Below are 22516 nucleotides of genomic sequence, written 5' to 3' on the forward strand. Positions count from 1 at the left end.
ACTGATGGGCACCAATGTAGTGGCACTGATAGGCGGCACTGATGAGCGACACGGATGGGCGACACGGACGGACACTGATAGGTGGCACAAATTGGCACTGATAGCTGGCACGGATGGGCATGGATAGGCGGCACAGGTGGGCATGGATAGGCGGCACAGGTGGGCATAGATAGGCGGCACAGGTGGGCATAGATAGGCGGCACAGGTGGGCATAGATAGGCGGCACAGGTGGGCACTCATAGGCGGCACAGGTGGGCACTCATAGGCGGCACAGGTGGGCACTCATAGGCGGCACAGATGGGCACTCATAGGCGGCACAGGTGGGCACTCATAGGCGGCACAGGTGGGCACTCATAGGCGGCACAGGTGGGCACTCATAGGCGGCACAGGTGGGCACTCATAGGCGGCAACGGTGTTATAGTAATGGATGCCAATCAGTGCCAAACAATAATGCATGCCAATCAGTGATGCCCATTGTGGCCACTGATTGGCATCCATTATGGGCACTGATTGGCACCCATTGTGCTGACTGGCACCCTGGTGGTCTAGGGAGGATTATGGATTTTTATTACCTTTTCCCTGGTGGTCTAGTGGTGTCCCTGGTGGTCCAGTGTGGGCATCCTCGGGGGGGCTGTGCTGATAATCGATCAGCACAGACCCCCCCTGTCAGAGGAGCAGCCGATCGGCTCTCCTCTACTCTGACAGACGCGAGTGAGGGAAAGCCGATCACCGGCTCTTCCCATTTACACTGTGATCAGCCGTGATTGGACACGGCTGATCACATGGTAAAGAGTCTCCGTCGGAGACTCTTTACCGAGATCGTAGTTGCCGGGTGTCAGACTGACACCCCGCAACAACGATCGCCGCGATGCGCGCCCCCGGGGGCGCGCAGCGGCTCATTATCCTAATCACGTCATATGACGTCCGGTTAGGATAATGAAACCACTTTGCCGCCGTCAATTTGTAATAGGGCGGGCGGCAAGTGGTTAAGATGTAGATTGCTGGAGGGGTGTAGTGGATTGCATGGCGTGGAATGTCCGCTTCCAACCATTACTCTCTATTAACTAGCACAAACAAATGGCTGCAAATATCTGAACTAGCACATTGGATTACACCATCTAATCTTCTATATTTTCCACACATACCTAGCTAAAAGATAATTTAAAACAGGAGGTACTAAAGGCTGTTGTCAGGTCATGATGGAACTTGCATGTGTCCAATTATGGAAAATATTAGGAGTCACCCATGTTTAACTTTCAATAAGCATTTCCAAAATGTTCAATTTACTATACAGTTATATATCAAAATGTGTTTGTTAAAAGGGAACTCTGAAGCCAAATGTCATGTTTTTTAAGTCTTTTAATTGCTGGCAAAATAATTCAACAAATTGTATATAACTGCTTTTACATCACAAAAATATTTAAAGTCTTTTTGACGTAAATATTGCACACATACACAATACAAGGCATTAGGTGCACTATACATCTGCTAAACATGGACGCATGATCCTCTTTGTAGGTCTATATAAATACAGCAGCTTGGTAAAAAGAAAAAAAACAAAGAATATAAAAGATTTAGATGCACTTTGTTGCAATCACTGAGGGTTGGCGTCAGGAAGAGTCTTTAACAAGCACTGTAATGTTAGTGCTGGAGGAGTCTTGCTGTGCTGTCTCCGGTGGGCTGGCCCTCACCCTCCTACTACCTTGTCCCCAAATCTTGGGAACAGATTTGAAAATTGTGATGTGAAGTAAAACTGAATTTGAATAACATCCAATCGCGTACAAGAGAAGCTTACATTCAAAATTTCCCTGCATGCAACCAGATGTTATGTGAAGCATAGGAAAATCACAGTGAAAGTGAATCTATGTTCAGATCAACTTTAGTAAAATCAGACTTTTGAGGCAAAATGTATCATTAAGACCTGGTTTACACAGGCTACCTTGTATAAGTGCATCGCAAACAGCAAACTTTTACAAAGCAATGGCAGAGCTTTTGGCAAGCTTTGTTGAAGCCTTTAAAGCACCAGTTAGCTTTAGTTTGGCAACGTTTAACAAAAATCTTAATGGAAGTGCTGACGGTCAAAAAAGTTGCTTGCAGGCTTCGGCTTCAGCATTACTTGAAGCTTGTTGAAACTCTGTTGAAGCTGTTAGCAGCTTATTTAGTTAAAGTGGTTGTAAACCTCTGAAATTAAAAATTAACAAAGCCTATCCTCTTATAGTGTATATAGGCAATAGTATATAGCCTCAATCCAAAGCGTCTAGTGCAATTTATGTCTGCTTTGTTATTCCCTCTGCCATCTGCATAAGTCCAGTATGTGACATCACATCCCTGCCCCCTGCAATCTGAAGCTCAGAAATGCTGTGTAAATTCTGGACTTTGAATAACTGTAGAGGAGGCAGGGCTCAAGATAAAGACAGCATATGTAGGAGGACACATAAGACAACATATGTAGGAGGATTTGTGTATCACCAGAGGCTAGTCATTTCAGTAGGTGTATAAAGGGTTTATAACCATTTTAAATTGAGTCAGCACCTACCATTAACATTCTTAAATTGGGACTGAAGAATTTAAGGGTCTCGTTCACACCAGATGTAGTGGGGTATATAGCAGCCATTTCCATTCCTTTCTATGGTGTCTATCCACACCACTTTCTGTGTGCACTAAAAAAGTACTGCATGTAGTACTTTTTTTAGTGCAGCAGGTTGCAACCTAGACCAGCTCATCGCAACTCGATCTATAAGGAAAACAAAAAACTGAGAGAAAATCCCTGCAAATTGAGAGAATCTCTTGGGGACCCCAGGTCATCAGAACTAGTGTTCCCATAGTTCCCCTCTTCCTTTTCTTGGCGAGGAAACCCAAAATTTGTGATTTTCGTTTTACGTTCACTTTCAATGATAGTTTTTTCCTTTAGTTATACCTAAACCCACAGAATTTTGGCCAAAAAATAAGATTTTAATTCTAGTACTGCAATTAAGCCGGCCATAGACAGCTAGAATCTCTTCCCTTTCCTGCCGAATCAGCTAAAATTCGAGCTGCGAGTGTATCTGCAAGGATCACCCTGCTGAACAACAGTCAATTGAAAAAGCATCTGAGCCAGGTAGAAAATTATTGGCCAGGCAGCAACTGCACCTCTTAATAGATGCAGTCACAGTTTGGCAGTTTCACTGTATTCAGACAGCCAGAAGTGCCACTGCTGTCTGAATACATTTACCAGCAGTAGTGATTTGCATGAAAATTAGAGAAAAATCGAGGTGAAGGAGCAAATTTGAGCTGTGTATCTCAAGTAACCTGCAGACCTCCAGCCGGTTGTAATAGACACAATTTTTATTTGGTCACTTTTGTGGTGCATTTGCGTAATCCTGGCATTAAAGTGGTTGTAAACCTCGGTCATGAAATCTGAACAAAGCACATATCTGTAGTGTATCTCTCTCCAAAGCTCCAAGACCCCTTTCCCACTGGGACCGCAGCCGCATTAGCACTAAAGCACAGCTAGTTTTAGCAGCGTTTTCTAGCCGTTATCAGGGTGCTTTTAACCCCAAAGGAGGGGTTAAAAACTTCTTTGTTGCAGCACTTCCGAAGCGACTGAAAAACGTTTCGGAAGTGCTGTCCCATTCATTCCAATGGGCAGGACGTTTTGGGAGCCCTAAATACAGTGCTCTCAAACTGCCCCAAAGATGCTGCTTGTAGGACTTTTCGGGATGTACCGCAGCAGTGTAAAAAGTCACACTTGAATGAACGGGAGGCGGTTTTCAAGCGCTTAGCAGGGGCTATTTGCAGCACTAAAGCGCCTGAAAACCGCCCCCAATGTGAAAGGGGTCTACGTGCCCGACTCTCTGATGTTTTGTTCCTGTTATCAGCATGTTACTTCTGACAAGTTTTCTCGACACATGAGATACATTTGTGGGAAGGGGGGAGCTCAGCAGAGAGCTTTTCAATTCAGAACACCGCTCTGTATCTTTCCTTTGGTCCTGTTTGCTGTGTGCCTTTCCTTCAATCAGCTCCCACACAGTGTAACTGCAGATCTCCCTCCCCTCCTCTGTTAAACTAACAGATGGAGAAGGATTTTACCCTGATTATGGCCTTTTAAAGGAGAAGTACGGGTTCTGTTCCCCCCCCCCCCATTATACTTACATAGGTGAATGCAGAATCAGACCGATGCTGCATCTGTCCCCCGGCATCTCCGAGAACCGAGCCACACAACACCGCCGATGGTTCAGTTCTCACAGCTCCCAGAGCAGAAAGCTGCTGACTTTCAATCAACAGCTCTCCTGCTCTGCTCCTCCATGCTGACTGGAGCACTGAGCTGCAGAGGGGCAGGGAGCAACCGTCTCAGCGGCTCGCTGAAAGGCTGAGACAGCCATCAGTCCAGGCACCTGGCGGATCTAGACTGCCAGTGTTGGGATGACACGGTGCCTGGACTGATCGTGCGACGACAGCAGAGAGCAGACTTCAGACCGCTCTCTGCTGAAAACGAGTCACAGTAGTGCAAAACTAATTGCACTCCTGTGACCCGTAGGAGAAGCCCAGCCGAATTATCTCAGGCTGGACTTCTCCTTTAAAAGGGGGTGTAGGGATGAAAAGACTGCAGATAAAACAAGTAAAACCTATGTAGGAGGATTTGTTTTATCACTGTGCATCACCTGAAGCTGTTCACTTCAATGGGTATACAAGAGGGTTCACAACCACTTTAAACTCTATTCTCCTTTACAACAAAACAAACAGATATATGCTAAAATACAAAGACATAAGGAATATAAACAATTGGGGGATTGCATAGCTCAGATAACACTTCCACTTACATCAAACAAATCCAAAAACGGCTACTATATTCTTCAGAATGATATAGCCTAAACCTGGATACACAGCTATTGCAGCTATTCATATAGGTAATATTGTTTAAAGTAGTCTACACAAGTAGAAGTAAAGCAACTCTTCTGTCATAGAACAATCCAAACCAGATATAAAGGGCAACTTAAATAATAAAACAATTTGGATGAAGAGTACAGTGGTGCCTGTGACATATTTTTTTTTTTCTCTAAGAAATGGCTACGAAGGGCCTCAATACACATTTCTCTGGTCCTTAGAACGTGTGTTCAAAGCACAGTACAAGATTAACTGCTTATTTCTATAACAATTACATTTGTCTGCCTTCCTACCAAAATACCAAAAAAGGGGACACAAAAGAAAGCTTTACAGGTTGTTTGCTGCAATAAACCAAGACAGGCAATATTCTTTTTACTTTACCCTAAATGTCTATTTTAGCACTGGTTGGTACAAGCCTCCAATTAAAAATTGTACAAGACCAAATCCAAAGAAGATGGCAAGCTGCATAAAAACTGAATACAATCATTTGCAGATCTCATAAACCCTTATTTTATGCCCTATAAAAAAATAAAAAATAAAAATTAGAAAAACATATCAAATGTTCTTTCATCTCTTCCTTGTCAGTACCACTTTTCCAGCTTTGTGTTGCCCAGTCCCAACCTTTATGAGACGTGTTGCTGCCATCAATTTCAAAATGACCTTTTTTTTTTTTTCTTACAATGGTAAATTTTTACAATTTTAACATTTGATATTCTGTTTTCTATTGTGAATAAAAAGATGAGTTTATGAGATTTGCAAATGATTGCATTCTGTTTTGAAGTAGAATGGAAGTAAAACCTCCTATTGTTTTCAGCCAAAGAAGCTGCCATCCTGGTCACCATTTGGGGCACTGGAGCAGTGAGAACGTCGGCGGTAAAGCACCGCTAGTTTTAGTGGTGCTTTACCAACGTTTTAGCGACGCTTTTAACTTCCGCTAGGGGCCGAAGGGGTTGATAGCGCCCGCAAAGTGCCGCTGACGAAGCGCTTTGCAGGTGCTTCAACAGCGCTGCCCATTGATTTCAATGGGCAGGGCATTTTAGGAGCGGTATATACACCGCTTCTAAACTGCCCCAAAGATGTTGCTTGCAGGACTTTTGTTTTTTTAACGTTCCGAAAGCGCACCGCTTCAGTGTGAAAGCACTCGGGCTTTCACAGTGGAGTGACAGGAGAGGCACTTTACAGGTGCTATTTTTAGTGCTAAAATGCCTGTAAAGCTCCTCAGTGTGAAAATGGCCTTAATGTTCAACTGCCATGGTGCTGCACATGTGATCATTTATGACACTAGCCATTGGATGGCTTGACAGTTTGGTTGAGAGCACAACAAATGTGACAGCATTCCCGGCAGGCCAGGACTGTAACTTTTTTGAAACTGTTAAAGAGGTTATAAACCCACTTTGAAAAAAAACAAAAAAAGAACCTAAAACCTGCAAAACAAAGGCATAATGAGCTAGTATGCATAGCATTCTAGCTCCTTATGTATTAATTACTTACCTTAGATGGAAGCCCCCGCAGCGGTCCTCGCTCACTGCTCCGGCCAACGTCATCGATCCCGGAGTTACTTCCAGGTATCGTGGGCTCCGTCGCTGTGATTGGCCAGAGCCACGATGACATCACTCCCATGCACGGGAGTCGCCGGTAATGGCACAGTCTAACAGAAGCAATGGCACATAATGCCATTACTTCAGTGCGCATGTGATGATGCTTACCTGTAGCAAAAAGTGGTCTGTAAGGGCTTACAACCACTTTAAATCTATAGGTTTACTTCTGCTTTAAACTGCATCCCACATTTTTTGGAATTAGAGTTGTATAACACTTGTATGCAAACTGAATTTAGCCTCAGAGTCATGCTGTATATATTAGCCAATACAATTTAATGCTACCAGTTCAGGTTAGAAAAAGAAAGCGGGCAGCTGACAGATACTTGTATATGCAGTATGTAAGTTTTAAAAATATAAAAAAGGATCTTTCTATGCAAGTATACTAGAGTGTACTAAGGTGCCATAACTGTAGTGTGCATAATCAATATTTTCCATTAAAAAAAAAAAAAAAAAAAAAAAAAAAAAAAAGATTGTTAGAGATTTGGTGTGTTAACTTACTGGCTTCCTATTTACCTGGAGATTTTTAGTTACAGAATTCAGAGGTTTGAAGCACTAGCTCCTTCCACAGCTAATCAGTAAGCAAGATAAAACGTATACTCTTCCACAGAAACCTTAAAGCCCAATTTAAGTAAAACAAAAGAAAAATCAGCACAAGGGACATTAGCTACTATTAATCCAATGAGTCCTTAGTACTGCTGGCTCCTGCTTTCCTTGAAATAGTCATCCTCTAACCACCCCCCAAATGCCAAGTGCAGCAAGGGCTAATAGAAAAGAGGAAGCCGTGATGGGCATTCAAGAGTGCCCGACTATGCCCACCCTTTCCATGCACCTTCTCCATTCACAGAAGCCATATCAGCTCTTTTCTGAATGAAACATGATTTATGAATGGAGGACCAGCAGATCATTGTGATTTTGAAGCCTGGACCGCCAACAAGGGACCCAGAGGATGAGGCTCGGTTCACACAGTGGCGACTTGTCCAGGCGACTTCGCCGCCTGACAAGTCGCGCTCCGTTCTGTACTATGGAACTGTTCTAATAGGAGCGACTTAAGTCGCTCCGACTTAGAAAAAAGGTTCCTGTACTATTTTTGGGGCGACTTCAGGCGACTTGCATTGACTTCTATACAGAAGTAGTTTTGCAAGTCGCCGTGCTGCAAGTCGTGCCGCCCCTGTGTGAACCGAGCCTGAGGCTGCTGTGTGTAAAACCATTGTACATAGTAGGCAAGTATAACATGTTTGTTATTTTAAGAAAAAAAATCCTTTCCTTTAAGCTCTGTTCACAAATAGGAGTTTTGAATCGTGGGCGGATTCATGTGGTGCCGCCATGATCCTGCCTGCAATTTCAAAATGCACTGTTAAAATGTCAAATCGCACATCAGCATGTTCAGGTGTCAATAATTTCAATGGCACCTTGAAATGCGGTGCAATTTTGCCACGATTCTTGCGCTGCAATGGCACAAACCAAATCGTGCGACTTGTCTTGGCCAAAAAAGTACTGGAACATTTTTGGGGGACACATGTCAATTGCTGCAGAGTCACGTTTTTAGGTGCCATTGAAATGAATGGTACCTGAACACACTGATGTGCGATTTGACATTTTAACAGTGCGTTTTGCAATTGCGGGCAGAATCAAAATGCCTATGTTTGAACGAAGCCTTACAACTACTTTAAGACATGGTAAAGATTGATATGGCTGCCACTTGTGAAGTGAGCACAGAGCTTGAGCAATAGGAATGAGCTTCTGGGCTGGATTGTACACAATGCAAGACGACATTAATCGTCGTGAGGCTAGAGTGGTTCTCACTAAAGAGAGGAGCCCAAGCATTCACCAAGCATTCACTCAGCTCAGGCAGTGTCTGCCAATATTATCAATGCAGGAGAACAGCTCAGGAATGCCTGGTAATGAATCTAAATATGAAGTCTAAAGTTAACACACCAGATTTCCATGAAAAAATACTGAAACTACAGAAAAAAGAACAAAATACCTGCTGATCTTTCAGAATTCAAGTGAGCTCCCAACTTCCTGTTGTGCACTTTGCAAAATGCAGTTGCACTCTGCAAGAGCAGAAGCTACAAAGCTTAGTAAATGAGGAAAAGTTTTACTTTGCAAATAATACCATAATCACGTGCAAGGAAAAACCAAAACAAAAACCACAGCATTTTTTGTATATGATTGGCTGATGGAAGTCAGCAGAGCTTCTGCTCATTTACCAAGCTCTGGAGCAACTGCAGTGTCTCTGCTGCAGCAAGCAGTTTTGTCAGCTCTTCCCAGTTCTCGTTTGCTGAACTACAGAACCCCCCCCCACCCCCACTTCTCATCTCCATAGAAAAGGGGCGTTTTCTGTCATTGAGCAGGTGAGAACATGCTTGGAATATCACTGTAGCAGAGAGAGACACCTGTCAGCTAAAGTTAAGAGGTTAATGTCTTTTTTCTGCAAGATGAACAGGTATTTTGTTGTATTTGCACCCAGACATACATTTTAAGCAAAAATATATGAATGGTTAAAGCATTGGAGTGCTAATAAAACAAGAAAAAAATCAGTAATGTATTTCTGTTGAATACTACATATTTATAATAAGGTCTTTACCAAATGAATGTAGAACCACAGGATTCTGTCATCAAGTTTAGAGCTCTGCATATTGGAGTATCATAGTAAAATATCACACTAGAGCCACAGAAGTAGAAGTAGGGTACAGTAAATATGAAGTGCTCGTATCTTCAAAATATACACAAAGCCCTTGTGTTTCTCCACAAGTTTTTGAGGATCTCAATCCAAAATTAAATACAAAAATTATACCATTTCTTGGCAGTAACTATAAAATAGAAAACAGAATACAAAATTAGGAAACAAAAAAGTAAATATTTCTCAGTGATATTTATCTTTTTTGTACAGTTAGCAGTGAAAATTGCCACGTGCTTAAAAGCAACATGTATAGTAACTGGTGTTCCGCAGACCTGTGCCTCACCTTTCGTTCAGAAATACAATAAAAGTAACAATGGCTATAGAAAGTAAACATTAAAAGAAAAAAAAAAAGAAAAATCATCTTTTATCGGTCTCGGTCATGGATGAGTTAGTGGATTCCGTTCGAACAGATATAGTTTCTGTTGTTCCTGAGGATGATGGTGTTTCTGTGCAGACACTGTGGTCTCTAAAACTGGTGCTCTTATAGTCGATCTTTGGGAAAATATCTGCATCACACGACAGGTCATCACATGAAAAATTTAAACTTCCTAGTTTGGCAAGAGAGTGAGATCTCTTCAGAGGGGAAGAAAGAGTAAGACCTGCCAAGCGCATCCTCATTTCAATCTCTTGAGTCCTCTGTTTGACAAGTCCTGGTTTGCCACGTACGCTGTGAATGCTGTCACTGCTTGAACTCCGGGTGAGATTGGAACTAATAGACGAGGACGTTGGTGTATAGCAAATGGTCTTTAGAAAATCTTTTGTAAAACTACTCAATAAATCCATTTTACAAAAGCTAGGAGTAGAAGTTTTCAAAAAACCCCCCTCCGATACATCAGCCACTTCTAGTTTTTCAAAACTATTTATTTGCTTTTTATTAGGCTTACCAGACTCTGATTGTCCATCACTTTCTTTATAGTCACTGGAATCTGTTTTGTCTAGGGGACATTCTTTAATCACAGCAGAGCTTTCACTCCTCAGCCGTTCCAGTTCTTTGGTATGTTTTCTGACCAACCCAGCTTTTTGTAGCTGAATAATGGATTCCTGGTGCTGCATTAAATAGCTATGCATGGCAGGTTTTTCCAATTCTCTGCTAAAAAATAAATACTTAAAATCCTTAGCATATTTGGAATCCCTTTTAGAACCAAGGTTTTCAAAAGAACCTACATGACCAAACACATCCTTTAATTCAACTGAATTGTTAAAGCTCTTAGCAGTTTTTGAAGGAGATGTAAGAAAGTCTTGCGAGTCTGTCTCTATTTGCGTTCCTTTGGAAAATGTGTGTCCATGCATCCTGTTTAATACCATTGAAGTCATATGCTGCAGAAGTGCTGGCTGGCTGCAAACGGTTGCGGTTTCCGTAGACTCCAACTGCTGAGGTTCTTCATAAGCGTCAGATGTCATGGCGGCTGATGGGTACATACAGTCTGTACACGAAGGATATCGAGGTTTAACTTTGCTTAGGATTCCAAAAATGGCATCCTCCTACAGTATAAAGAGATGAATTAGAATGCTGATTAGAAGCTGTACAGAAGCAGTAAAACAAGTTACATAGGTTGAAAAAAGTCCTTACAGTTCAACCACAAAAAAAATAAAAAATAAAAATAATAATAAATATCATACAATCCCATATACCCAATTCTATATCCCCAGTTGATCCAGAGGAAGGCAAAAAACTCCAGTTACACAAAAGGAGCATAAAATATAAATAAACTAAAAGATATGCTTGTCAAAGTATTTTAGAGAGGGGACATGGCACCTTCATTTCCTGAACAAATTCAGGTTCTGGATATTAGCAGCTTGATTTGATTATGGATATCAGTAGCTAAATATGAATTGATAGGTCTGAGGCGCAGGTCTCTGCTATAAAAATAAAAAAAAAAGTCACAATTACAACTAGCCTCTTACACTGCAACGTTCACTTTAAAAGGGAAGTATAGATTAAAAAAAATAAAAATAAAAATGATACTAACCTAGGTGTTACAATGATGCATCTATACCCCTCTGGCTCTGCAGTGAGAACCGAGTGATCAAACACCACTCATCGCTCAGTTCTGCCCCTCCACTCTGAGCAGTGACTGTCAGTCTCCAGCTCTCTGCTCTGTCCCTTCAGTGCTCACTGGAGAGCTGCGCTGTGAAAGGGGCTGGCTCAGGCTCTCAGCAGATCGCCAAAAGGCTGAGCTCAGATGGCGATCCAGGGTTCTGGGTGGATCCCGATCATATGGTAGGGATCTTTTCAGAGCCTGGACCAGCTGAATGAAGTCACATGAGAAGTATAGCCAAAGTAGCTTTGGCTATACTTCACCTTTAAAGTAACTTTTTATGTGACTTTAAAATGTTGACATATGCAAAAGTTCTTCATTTATTCCAAATATATATTCAATAAAAAATAAAATGTGTGCATATATAATTTTATTAGGTTATACATTCCCTTTAGAGGCCTCACAGATTATAGAACAGAGGTAATTAGCCTTACAACTTTAGTTGCCCAATTTTGTTGTAATCAAGTATGTCCTGCAGGCAGCTGGATTCCTAGAAATTCCTGCAGGGATGCCCAGTTCTCTTCCTGCTAAGCTTCCCAGTGGTGCTGCAATGTTTAAAGCTTTGGGTCTTCTGACTGAATTCAATAGAAAAGGCTCTCAATAGGTACCCACCCCCTCCTCAGAGAATAGTTCTTTCATTGCTTTCAATGCATATCAAGCAATCTCAAAATAGAGGAGAGCTGGATGTATGACAGAATTCTCTCCTCCATCCAAGGATGGCGTTACATGCAGTGAAAGCAATGAAAGAAATGTTCTCATTGGAGGAGGGGTGTGGATTTCCCATTGAGAGCCTTAACCTTTGACTTCAGCCAGGAGACCACAAACTATAAGTCCCTATATGTAATTGCAGCAGTGGAAGTTCGAAGCCAGGAAGAGTATTGGCATCTCTACAGTGAAGATTTCACCAGTACCCAATTGCTGGACATATATTGTCAAATAAACAGCACAATGTGCGAGTTTAACATACAAAACACCAAAATTGTATGTTATAAATCCAAGGTATAACGAATGCTAAAATGAGAATAGAAGAAGCATTTACATAAATCAGTTTTTTCTTGATAGCATATCACAAAACCACTTAAATTATAATTATTATTGATAGAAACCAAATAATGGATTAAATGGGTGTCCAAAACATGAGAGTAGAGGATAAATTTCGGAGCAGATTAAGAAGTTTATCTGATGTTAAGAAGTTCAATACAGATAGAAGTAAAAGACAAAAGTAACAAGGCAAAATGGTAAAACAATACAAAAAACAAAACATTGATAATTAAAGATATCACCCTAAAATCCCAATCCCCCCCCCCCCCCCCCCCGCACAGCCAGCCATTTACTGGGAAGATCACCGTGCTGTCGTTTCTCCACTCCCCACCTACAAGCCCTTAATATTGCTGAGAACAGGGGTCAAGTAATCACTTTTAAAAAAAGAGAAAAAAAAGGGGGTTTATACTCTTTATTCACAACCATTTTGCCTTTCATTTCTATTTTAAACGGAATGGGTATGTTTTACAAAGGTAAGGGTTCACTTTAACTTCTGTTATCTAACTTCTGTTTCTTTGTTTAATAGTAATAACAGAATGTGCTAAAAGACCTATTGGTTATATAATTCTACAAAACTAAAACATTTTGCAGTGATGAGAAATGAGGAAGGGCAACACCAAGGATGGGTTCACACTGCTGCGATGTCAGACATCGCATGTGATTCGCACTGCACTGTGCAAATCACATGTGATGTCTGAGCGATGGGAATTCAGCCATACAGATTGTATGACTGAATTTGCATTGCATTCAGACCAAAGTTGTGCAGGATCCTTATTTTGGTCCTCACCAGAATCGTATCGCATGGACGTTCACATCCATGCAATCCAATCTGGGGCTGTCATTACCTTGTATTGACACACTGTAGCAGTTTGCATAGGGCAGTGTGAACTGCCTGCGAGTTTTAGGAGATGTGGGAACCGCACTGGATTTGAATGGGTTCTTGCTTCGCAGCAGTGTGAACATGAGCCTAAAATAGATTCATTGTCTGAAAAAAAACTATTAAAAATAAAATATGCAGGAGGAAGAGTGAAAAAGAAACAGGCAAAGATCCAGAGAATAAAAGAGCAAGGAACTGAAAATCCCTTGAATATTTTTTTTTTTCTTTAACAAAGAAAGAGACTGCAAGATAAAAATAGAAACTTAATTTGGGACGAAGAAAAAAATAGGAGAATGCTGAATACTTATCTATTAAAACACACACATAAATCAGAGAACAGAAATAAAAAGGAGGCCTATTTTACAGTTCAGAAATAGAACTGAAAATGCCACCATATGACGAATTAATCACGGCCAAACAGTGTAAAAAGAATGAATCATCGTAAAAAGATGGTGTAGGCTCAAAATGGATCAAGCAGGCAGAACTGACTTTATGAAGTCATGAACTAACATGAACGAACAATGGATGTATGCCAGAAGAATGGAAAATGGGAATCATCTATACTATCTGGCAATTAAGAAAATAAGATTTTATTTACTTGAGGGTCAACAGAATGTAGTACATTCTTAGCCCTTGTACACATGGTTGGAGATTCCGACGGAATGTTTCCTATCGGACCGTTTTTGTCGGATATTCCAACTGTGTGTGGTCTCCATCGAACTGTTTCCGTCGGAATATCCGACGGACCAACTTTTCCAACTTGCCTGTAAAACTTTCAGACAAAATGCTCAGATCGGACATACTCCGATCATGTGTAGCCTACTCCGACGACAAAGTGACACACATGCTCAGATCAAATTCCTAGACCAAAGCTATTGGCTACTAGCCTGAACGTAGTCCCGTCCTAACGAATTAACGGCATCTCATTAAGTACAACTTTGTCCGACTGTGTGTATGCAACAGCTTCGGACAAAACCCGACGGATTTGGTTGTCAGAATGTCCGACCGTGTGTACAAGGGCTTAGACATGAGTTATTGCTGCCTTCATGAGGTGGGGGCACAGGAAAACATTATGCTCACCATATAGGTTATAATCTAACCTTAAATCTACCAAAACAAAACAGAATGAGGACCTACCTAAACTATCCAATTAATTTGTATCCAATCAGCTAGGCTCTTTCACTACATAATTGTTGGTTTATCTAAAGGAGATTTTACAGATTGTAACGCATGTAGTGACCCTTAAAAGGGGTTGTAAAGGTTTGTTTTTTATTTTCTAAATAGGTTCCTTTAAGCTAGTGCATTGTTGGTTCACTTAATCTTTCCTTCGATTTCCCTTCTAAATGTTTTTTTTCTTTGTCTGAATTTCTCACTTCCTGTTTCTCCTCAGTAAACTTCACACCATCATCCGAGCGGTGTTTAGTCAGCCAGAACAGCTTACTGAGGAGGAATAGGAAGTGAGAAATTCAGACAAAGAAAACAAAGAAAAAAAAAGAAAAAAAACCTTTTAGAAGGGAAATCGAAGGAAAAGGTAAGTGAACCAACAATGCACTAGCTTAAAGGAGTCTATTTAGAAAATAAAACAAACCTTTACAACTCCTTTAAACCATCCCCTGTATAACACAGCCTCCAACCAACACACCTAAGCAAGCAGTATATAAGGCCTAATGACTCAAGAGGGCTGGGACCGGTGTCCCACAATGAACTTCAGTAAAAATAAAGATTCTACGATAAATAGAAATTGCATTTTCTTGAGGGACAGGGAAACGTAGTAGATTCTTCAGACATGTGGGATGTCCAAAAGCAGTACAACTGAGGGGTGGGCAACAGCAATACCACAGAAGTGAAAATCAAACGGCAAGAAGTATCTGAGGGGATAAACACCTGGAAAAGGGATAAATCAAGGATTACCCTGCAGCTCCAAACTAGGACTTCAAAAGCAATGTAAAGAGCAACCAATTGAAGAAAATAAACTTAGACAACTTAGACAACTTTCACAAGACAGGAATGTGAACTAGGGTAAAGACTAAAGCCTAAAATGCATAACCCCTGACTTTAGCTAAGAAAGTTATGATAAACAAGGTATATTTAGGGGGGAAAAAAAAAAAGTCCAACCAGACTACAGCTGGAGTCAAACGATGAACCCTTAAAACCTTATTTTAGGGAAAGGAAGGTTAATAATAAACATAATGTTACCTTCTAGACATGTAATCAATTAAGGAGATTAATATGAGCATCCTCTCAGAAGTAATTTTAAAGGGAAAGAGTTAAAAGAAACCCTAAGCTAGGGAAAATAAAAAAGGGAATTATGAGTCATGTGATCAAGACAGACACCCAACAGTAAGATGTCAGGAATAGATAACCCTGTTAAATGCAAGGGAGTCCTCAAAGTTTTCCAGGGGTGAACGCCTGCTAGGATGGGGGATATAATACATTTTCACACTGGCCAGAATCAAGCAATAGTTGTTTAACAGTCAAGCAACTGTTCTTTAACAATCCCATATGGGTCCACAGTGGGTGCAAACCACAGGAAAATGGGCACTAGGGTGGACATAAGGGGCAGTTCCATAAGCAGGACCAAGAACAACTGGAGGCCACCGAATAGTCAAGTGCTTACAAAGTAAAGGGGCAGTAAGAATTGATTCCTGTCTATCATACACACAATGAAAACCCTCAGGAGGGTTGTAGATGTGTAAAACAAAGGGTATAATCATCAGCAATTGGAAGAGAGAGAAAAAAAAAAGTGTTCTCCAGGAGGGTGTCCAATGTGGTATTCAATGTGAAATGGTTCCCAAGGATATGGTGTGACCATAGTAATAATGAAAGATTACAGCAAAGATTAAATCCAACAAATCTGGGGAGAAATATGGAGGGCAGCAATCCCAAAAAGGAAGATGGTCATTAATTCAAGGGTCTACAATGGAACTACAAATGTGAAGCTTGAGCCTCTAAGCTACAAGAAGGTAACTACCAAGAAACCCTTACAATGAATAAAGAAGCCCTTTATTTGCCAGAATAGGCGTGTACTTTTATGTAATGAACTAAGCAGATGTTCCTTAAATATATTCTCATAAAGACACAAAGCCAAAGCACAATAGCCATATAAACAGACATTAAAAGAGAAGTAGGGTCAAAGGACCCTACTTGTCTAGTGGGTAATAGGAGTGCACTTACTTGTGTTATCCTGTGACCCAGAATCACCCAACAGTGGCCAAAAGCTCGCTGTTGGCTTATTTCACAGAGCCACTCCAGACTCTGGAAGAATCCTGACCATATTGGTTGGGAGCCTCCCAGCTGCACCAAGGAAATCCAGTGAGCACTGGAGGGGCAGAGCAAAGAGTGGTGACTGACAGTACTCTGCTCTGATAGGACCTATAGCTGAGCGATCATGTGATTGCTTAGGTCTCGGTCTTAGAGCTGGCAGGGTACAACTGCAGCATTGCTGTGAGACTAGAGTATGTAGGTTTGTTTTTTTGTTATTCCACACATCTCCTTTAGGCCCATGCAAGAAACAACGTTAGATACTTGCAAGAGACCATCACAGCTGAACTGCAGGGCTACAGACATTTATTCCAAGAGATCTTTTCCCAAAAGACTTCAACTTCTTCAGCCCCAGAAGGATTTAACCCTTTAATGACCAGAACACTTTTTATAATTTGGCACTGCGCTGCTTTAACCACTTCAGCCACAGAAGATTTCCACCCTTAATGACCAGGCCATTTTTTATGATACAGCACTGCGCTTTAACCAACAATTGCGCGGTTGTGCGAAGCTGTACCAAATAAAATGTATGTCCTTTTTTCCCCACAAAGAGAGCTTTCTTTTGCTGGTATTTGATCCCCTCTGCGTTTTTTTTGTGCTATAAAGACTGACAATTTTGAGGGAAAAAACAAAACTTTTTTTTACCTTTTGCTATAATAAATATCCCAAAAAATAATTTAAAAAAAATGTCTTCATCAGTTTAGACCGAAATATATTCTTATACATATTTGTGGGACCATTGACATTTATACAGTGATCAGAGCTAAGAATAGCCACAAGGAAGGGGTTAACACTAGGGGCTGATCAAAAGGGTTAAACGTGTTCCCTCAAGAGTGTCTCTAACTGTGGTGGGATGGGACTGACTGGAGGAGGAGACATACTGCGGTTCCTAATTACTAAGAACAGCAGATCTGTCTCTCCTCCCCTGTCAGAATGGGAATTTGTGCGTTTACAAACACAGATCCCCATTCTGGCTCTCATGCCCACCATCACGAGTGGCCAGCAGACGTCGCAGCCACCGGCCACATGCATTGGGTTCCCCTCCGTGCAGAGGGTGCAGGCACCTGCTATGGCTCATAAAGGAGCCAACGTACCCATACGTCGTTTCGGGGGAATGAGCCAACTTGCTGATGTAAATGTGTTTGAGTTCGTCGTCAATTGCGTGGTCATGCAATGCTGTACTTAAACAAAATTTGCATCCTTTTTTTCCCCACAAATAGAGCTTTCTTTTAGTGGTATTTGATCACCTCTGGGAATTTTATTTTTTGTGACATACATGGAGAAAGATCGGGAAAAAAAAAATATATGTTTTCTACTTTTTGTTAGAAAAAAATTACAATAAACGAAATTTTATTTAGTCATACATTTAGGCCAAAATGTATTCAGCCACATGTCTTGGGTAAAAAAAAATAATTAAGCGTATATTTATTGGTTTGCGCAAAAGTTATAGCATCTACAAACTATTGTTTTGTGGCAGATTTACTGGAATTTATGCAGCTTTTAGTTTATGACTGCCTATCTAATTTCTTGAGGTGCTAAAATGGCAGGGCAGTACAAACCCGATATAATTTTGGAAAGCAGACAACCCAAGCCATTTGCCAAGAGGCATGTTGAGTCCACGGAATATTTTATATTTTGCCACAAGTTTTGGGATTATGAAAACATTTTTTAAATGATATATTGCTCACACATGCCACACGTGTATATGTGGAATTACACCCCAAAATAAATTCTGCTGCTGCTCCTGAGTACGGGGATACCACGTGCAAGACTTTATGGGAGTCTAGCTGGGTACAGGACTCCGAAAACCAATAGCCACCCTCAGGATTTCTAAGAGCGTAAATGTTTTCACTCTTCACCATCTATCACAGTTACGGAGGCCATGAAATGCCAAGATAGCGCAAACCCCCCCCCTCGCAAGTGACCCCATTTTGGAAAGCAGTTTCCTGAAAGGCATGTTAAGTATTTTGCAGAGCTCGCTCTTTTTCACAAAGTTTTGAAAACTGAAAAAAGGAGGGGGGGGGGGGAACATTCTCCAAAACAGATGAGTGGCATAATACTCACCATGCCTCTTGGCAAATAGCTTGGGGTAGCTACTTTCCAAAAAGGGGTCATTTGTGCGGGTTTTGAACTGTCCTGGCATTTTATGCCCAACATTAGAAGCTTATGCCACACATCACCCACTCTTCTAACCACTTGGAACCACCAAGTCCTTTCTGACACTTTTTGTTTACATGAATATTACTTTGAACCCCCAAACATTATATATAGATATATATATATATATATATATATATATATATATTTTTTTTTTTAAGCAGAGGCTCTACAGATTAAAATGGTGGGAGCCGCATTTTTATTTTTCACAGTGATTTTTCAAACATTTTTTTGGGGAAAAAAAACTTTTTTGAATCTTAATTCCACAAAAACACACTATATTGCCCAAATTTGGTGAAATATAAACGATGATCTTATGCCAAGTACATAGATACCAAACACGACATGCAAATTATGCACACCCAAGCAGTGGTGACACACTATATACATATTTAAAAGCCTTTAAAGGTTACTACTTTAGATTTACAGAGGAGATCTACTGCTAGAATTACTGCCCTCAATCTGACATTTGCGGTGATACCTCACATGCATGATGCAATTGCTGTTTACATACGACACGAGACTGACGCGTTCACCTCTGCACACGTGTACTGGGGACAAGGGTGCTTTAATTTGTTATTTTTTTAAATTATTCATTTTGCTTTTTATTTTATTTTTACACTGTCCCTTTGATTTTTTTTCTTTATCATTGTTATCACAGGGAATGTAAATATACCTTATGATAGCAATATGTAGTGACAGGTACTTTTTTTTAAAACATTTTTTGGGTCCATTAGACTTTAGATGTCTCCTCAGCCTTTAAAACATCTGACCACACCAAGATCGGTGTGATAAGATGCTTTCCCAATGGCGCTGTTTATATTCTGAGAAACCAAAGTTACGAAATGCTTGTAGCTTCCGGTTTCTTAGCTGGCGTATCCACCAGTTGCATGCTCGGGTTCCCTGATGGGACAGGAGAGCATAAAAAAACAAAACAATGGAAGACATTGGGACAACGTTCGTTCCCACTGCTTGTAAAAGCAGTCTTGGATTGCTTTTACATGAAAGCTGACCATCGGCTGAGAAAAAAACAATCCCAAGATGATACCTAAACCAGTAGCCATCATTCTGGTATAACCAAATACCAGTAGGTCGCTGGTTCTTGTTGGGCATATATTGTAATGTTTTTTTTTTTTTCATGCAGCCTGTGGGTTAAATGAAAAAAAGAGAACCTAACAGATTCCTTCATTCACATCGATCTATCGGTGGTATGCCCACCATTCGAATACCGCCATGCATCCACCCACTTCTAATGATGGGCATACATGCACCGTTCTTTTAATTTTCATTCAGCCCATGGGCTGAGAGAAAAAAAGAACCTAACAGATTCCTCCATTCACATCGATCGATGTGAAGAAATCTCTGCCAAGAAAAGTAAATAAAAACATATGTCGAAGCATAGGGGCAATACGCCCCTATGCTTTGGCATATACTTTTTTTTTTTCTTTTTTAACTGTGGTGGTGAAATCCCCTCATACAGCGCTGGAGTCACGGATTTACGTACCATGAGAGCAAACCATGTTGCTGTCAAAATAAACCCGTGCTGCAGCTGAATGGCATATCTGCAAAGCAAATAATGGTTAACAATTAAACATAACAGTAGAATGACATACCTGAAAAGCAAACACAGTAACAATAAAACATTACAGTTAAGCATAAAATACAGTAAAACAGGGCAGAACAATAGCGAAATAATGATAAAACGACAACTATTTTTGGCCAAAAACTGTTTGAAAGCACAGTGGACAGAAAATCGAAACAGGAACTCATCAATCATCTGATTGGGAATAAACAAGCCTGCAAATGGATGGTTGAAGCAGTTTACGAGGGGCCGAATTTTGCCTGGAAACCTTTATAGGTTTCCAGGCAAATTCTCTGGCAAGGGTCAAATTTGGATTTGTGGCAATAAATTTAACATATAAACTGCTTTGGTCCACAATAGATCTGTACAGATCTTCAGTGAAAAACAGCTTGTAAAAGTCAAGGGTAATAAAATCGTCTGTTTTCACCTGAATTCTGGGTTGGCCAGTTAATGGGGGAAGTTGTGGGCTGCCAATCAGGATTTGTAAACGCATCAGGAATAGCACTATGGGCTCTACGGGCCTGTCTTTGGATTCTTGGTGGCTGTGGCGCACTACTTGTGCTAGCTACTGCACTGGATTGAACTGAACTTATGAAACTCGCCACGACATCAAGTGATACTGCAGTGCTTGTTTGTCTACGACCAGGACGTATTAGGCCCCTGGTGCTTGCCAGTTCACCAGAAGGTTGAATACTGGCTCTCTGCTCCATACAAGATCCATGCGGTTGTTGCACCTCAACAACAGAAGAATTGGGTCGGGTACGCCTGACCTTAGCTCTGACGGAGTAGTGGTCCCTGCTATCTCACAGGGTGCCACTGCTCTCTACAGGTTCATATACGGAGCCCGAATCTGACAATGAGGCTTCCCCTTCGCTCTCATCTGTCATGCTCAGTATCATATTGGCCTAGTGTATATCGTGTAGACTAGTATACCTTTGTTTGGACATTTTGGGCACTAAATTTATAGTTACAACAAGTACCACTCACAGGTAAAAGAGCATCTGGTTGTCAGCTACTGTATAAATCGCTACAAAAATTAACTGTTGGCGCTAGCAGGCATCAGGCATGACTCTGCTAACGCTGCAGTTTTGTTTACTGTTTTTTGTAAGTGACAGTGATCTATTGATACTGCACTTGGGTGGGCTGGGCTAGGCAGAGGGGCTAAACGCAGGTGTTGGTAGTTGTCTGGGCTGATCCTGCTAACGCCACATTTTTGGGAACACTATACCATTAGGGATGCTAGTATAGATCTGATCAGATCAAAGATATTATTCCGTTCAAACCCTATTTTGGTAAAGGAGGTGTATAGTGTGTGCGTGTGTTAGTGCTACTGGCAATCAAAGGGTTAAAATCTGCCGCTGTCTGTGACTGAAGTTAACCAACGATGACACTTGACGCTAACTAGCTAACCCGTGACACTAATACAGTGATCAGAAAAAAAGATTTGTACACTATACTAATGCCACAGTGACAGGAAGAAAAAGTGTTAAGTGAGGGGGGTGATCAAGGGGTTAAACCTTTATTAGGGACTATATGGCGGGTACCTTAAACTAATCTGAACCTGCCACAAACCATCGTTAACTGCGCTAACCTTGTTTAGTGTCACAAGTGTCCTTGTTCTGCTCACATTAGGCAGAGGAGAATTTTCATTCGCCAGCAGGTCCAGGCCAAAAATCATTGGCCTGGGCCTGTAGATCGATCGGTTCTGTAACTAGTCCGATTGTGGTGGGGACGACGGGGCAAGAGACGTACAGCTACAGGTATTCACGAAGACGAGCCAACCTGCCACAGTATTACTGCGGTGGCTGGTTGGCAACTGGTTAAAGATATTTCATCTACACAGACATGGATCCAAAAATATGAGACACCATCAATACTGTAAGGGTCAGACAGGTACATCAGATAACAAAAACAGACTCAAAGTGGTTTTAAAGTCCTGAGTTGTTTTTTTTTTTAATTAAAAAAACACCATATTAACTGCTTTGCACAGAGCGGACCCAAAAATCCCCTACTGGGGCCCCTAGTTTGAGCACTTGGCTGCACCCCTTTGGTCTTGGCAGTAGACAATGGCTCCCGCTTCTCTCACTGAGACCTGTAAAGAAAAAGAGCAGTGCTGTTTCTCTCAGGCACAGCGCCAGATTGAAATTGGATCAGATAAGTATTTAGGATGGCTTGGTTTGTGGCTGAACATAAAAGTTTTTTTTACCTTAGTGCAGAAAATACATAAAAAAAAAGGCAATAAAAACCTTTTGCCTTTACAAGGACTTTAAGAAATTGAACTGATAGTCAGTGAAGTCCTCAAAGGAAAGAACATTATCAAATCTGTTTGGTGGGATGTTTGTTGAGGTGGAGGACTGTTGCATCTATAGTGGGCAGAGACCATCAGTGGCATCACTGGGGGGGGGGGGGCAGAGG

General features: G+C 41.2%; 1 protein-coding gene across 1 annotated transcript in view; it reads right to left on the minus strand.

Annotated features, from left to right (window-relative positions):
* Positions 1-1341: 1341 nt before the first annotated feature.
* Positions 1342-22516, minus strand: part of SSH1 (slingshot protein phosphatase 1) — a 122724-nt gene continuing 101549 nt past the window's right edge. The window contains exon 15 of the mRNA XM_077461293.1: positions 1342-10626. Coding sequence (XP_077317419.1) covers positions 9502-10626 — 1125 coding nt within the window. The 3' untranslated portion in view covers positions 1342-9501. The remainder of the gene's footprint in view (positions 10627-22516) is intronic.

The sequence above is a fragment of the Lithobates pipiens genome, unplaced genomic scaffold, assembly GCF_037356315.1.
Source record: "Lithobates pipiens isolate NorthernLeopardFrog02 unplaced genomic scaffold, aLitPip1_a1.2 Scaffold_3, whole genome shotgun sequence".
Classification (NCBI taxonomy): Eukaryota; Metazoa; Chordata; class Amphibia; order Anura; family Ranidae; genus Lithobates; species Lithobates pipiens.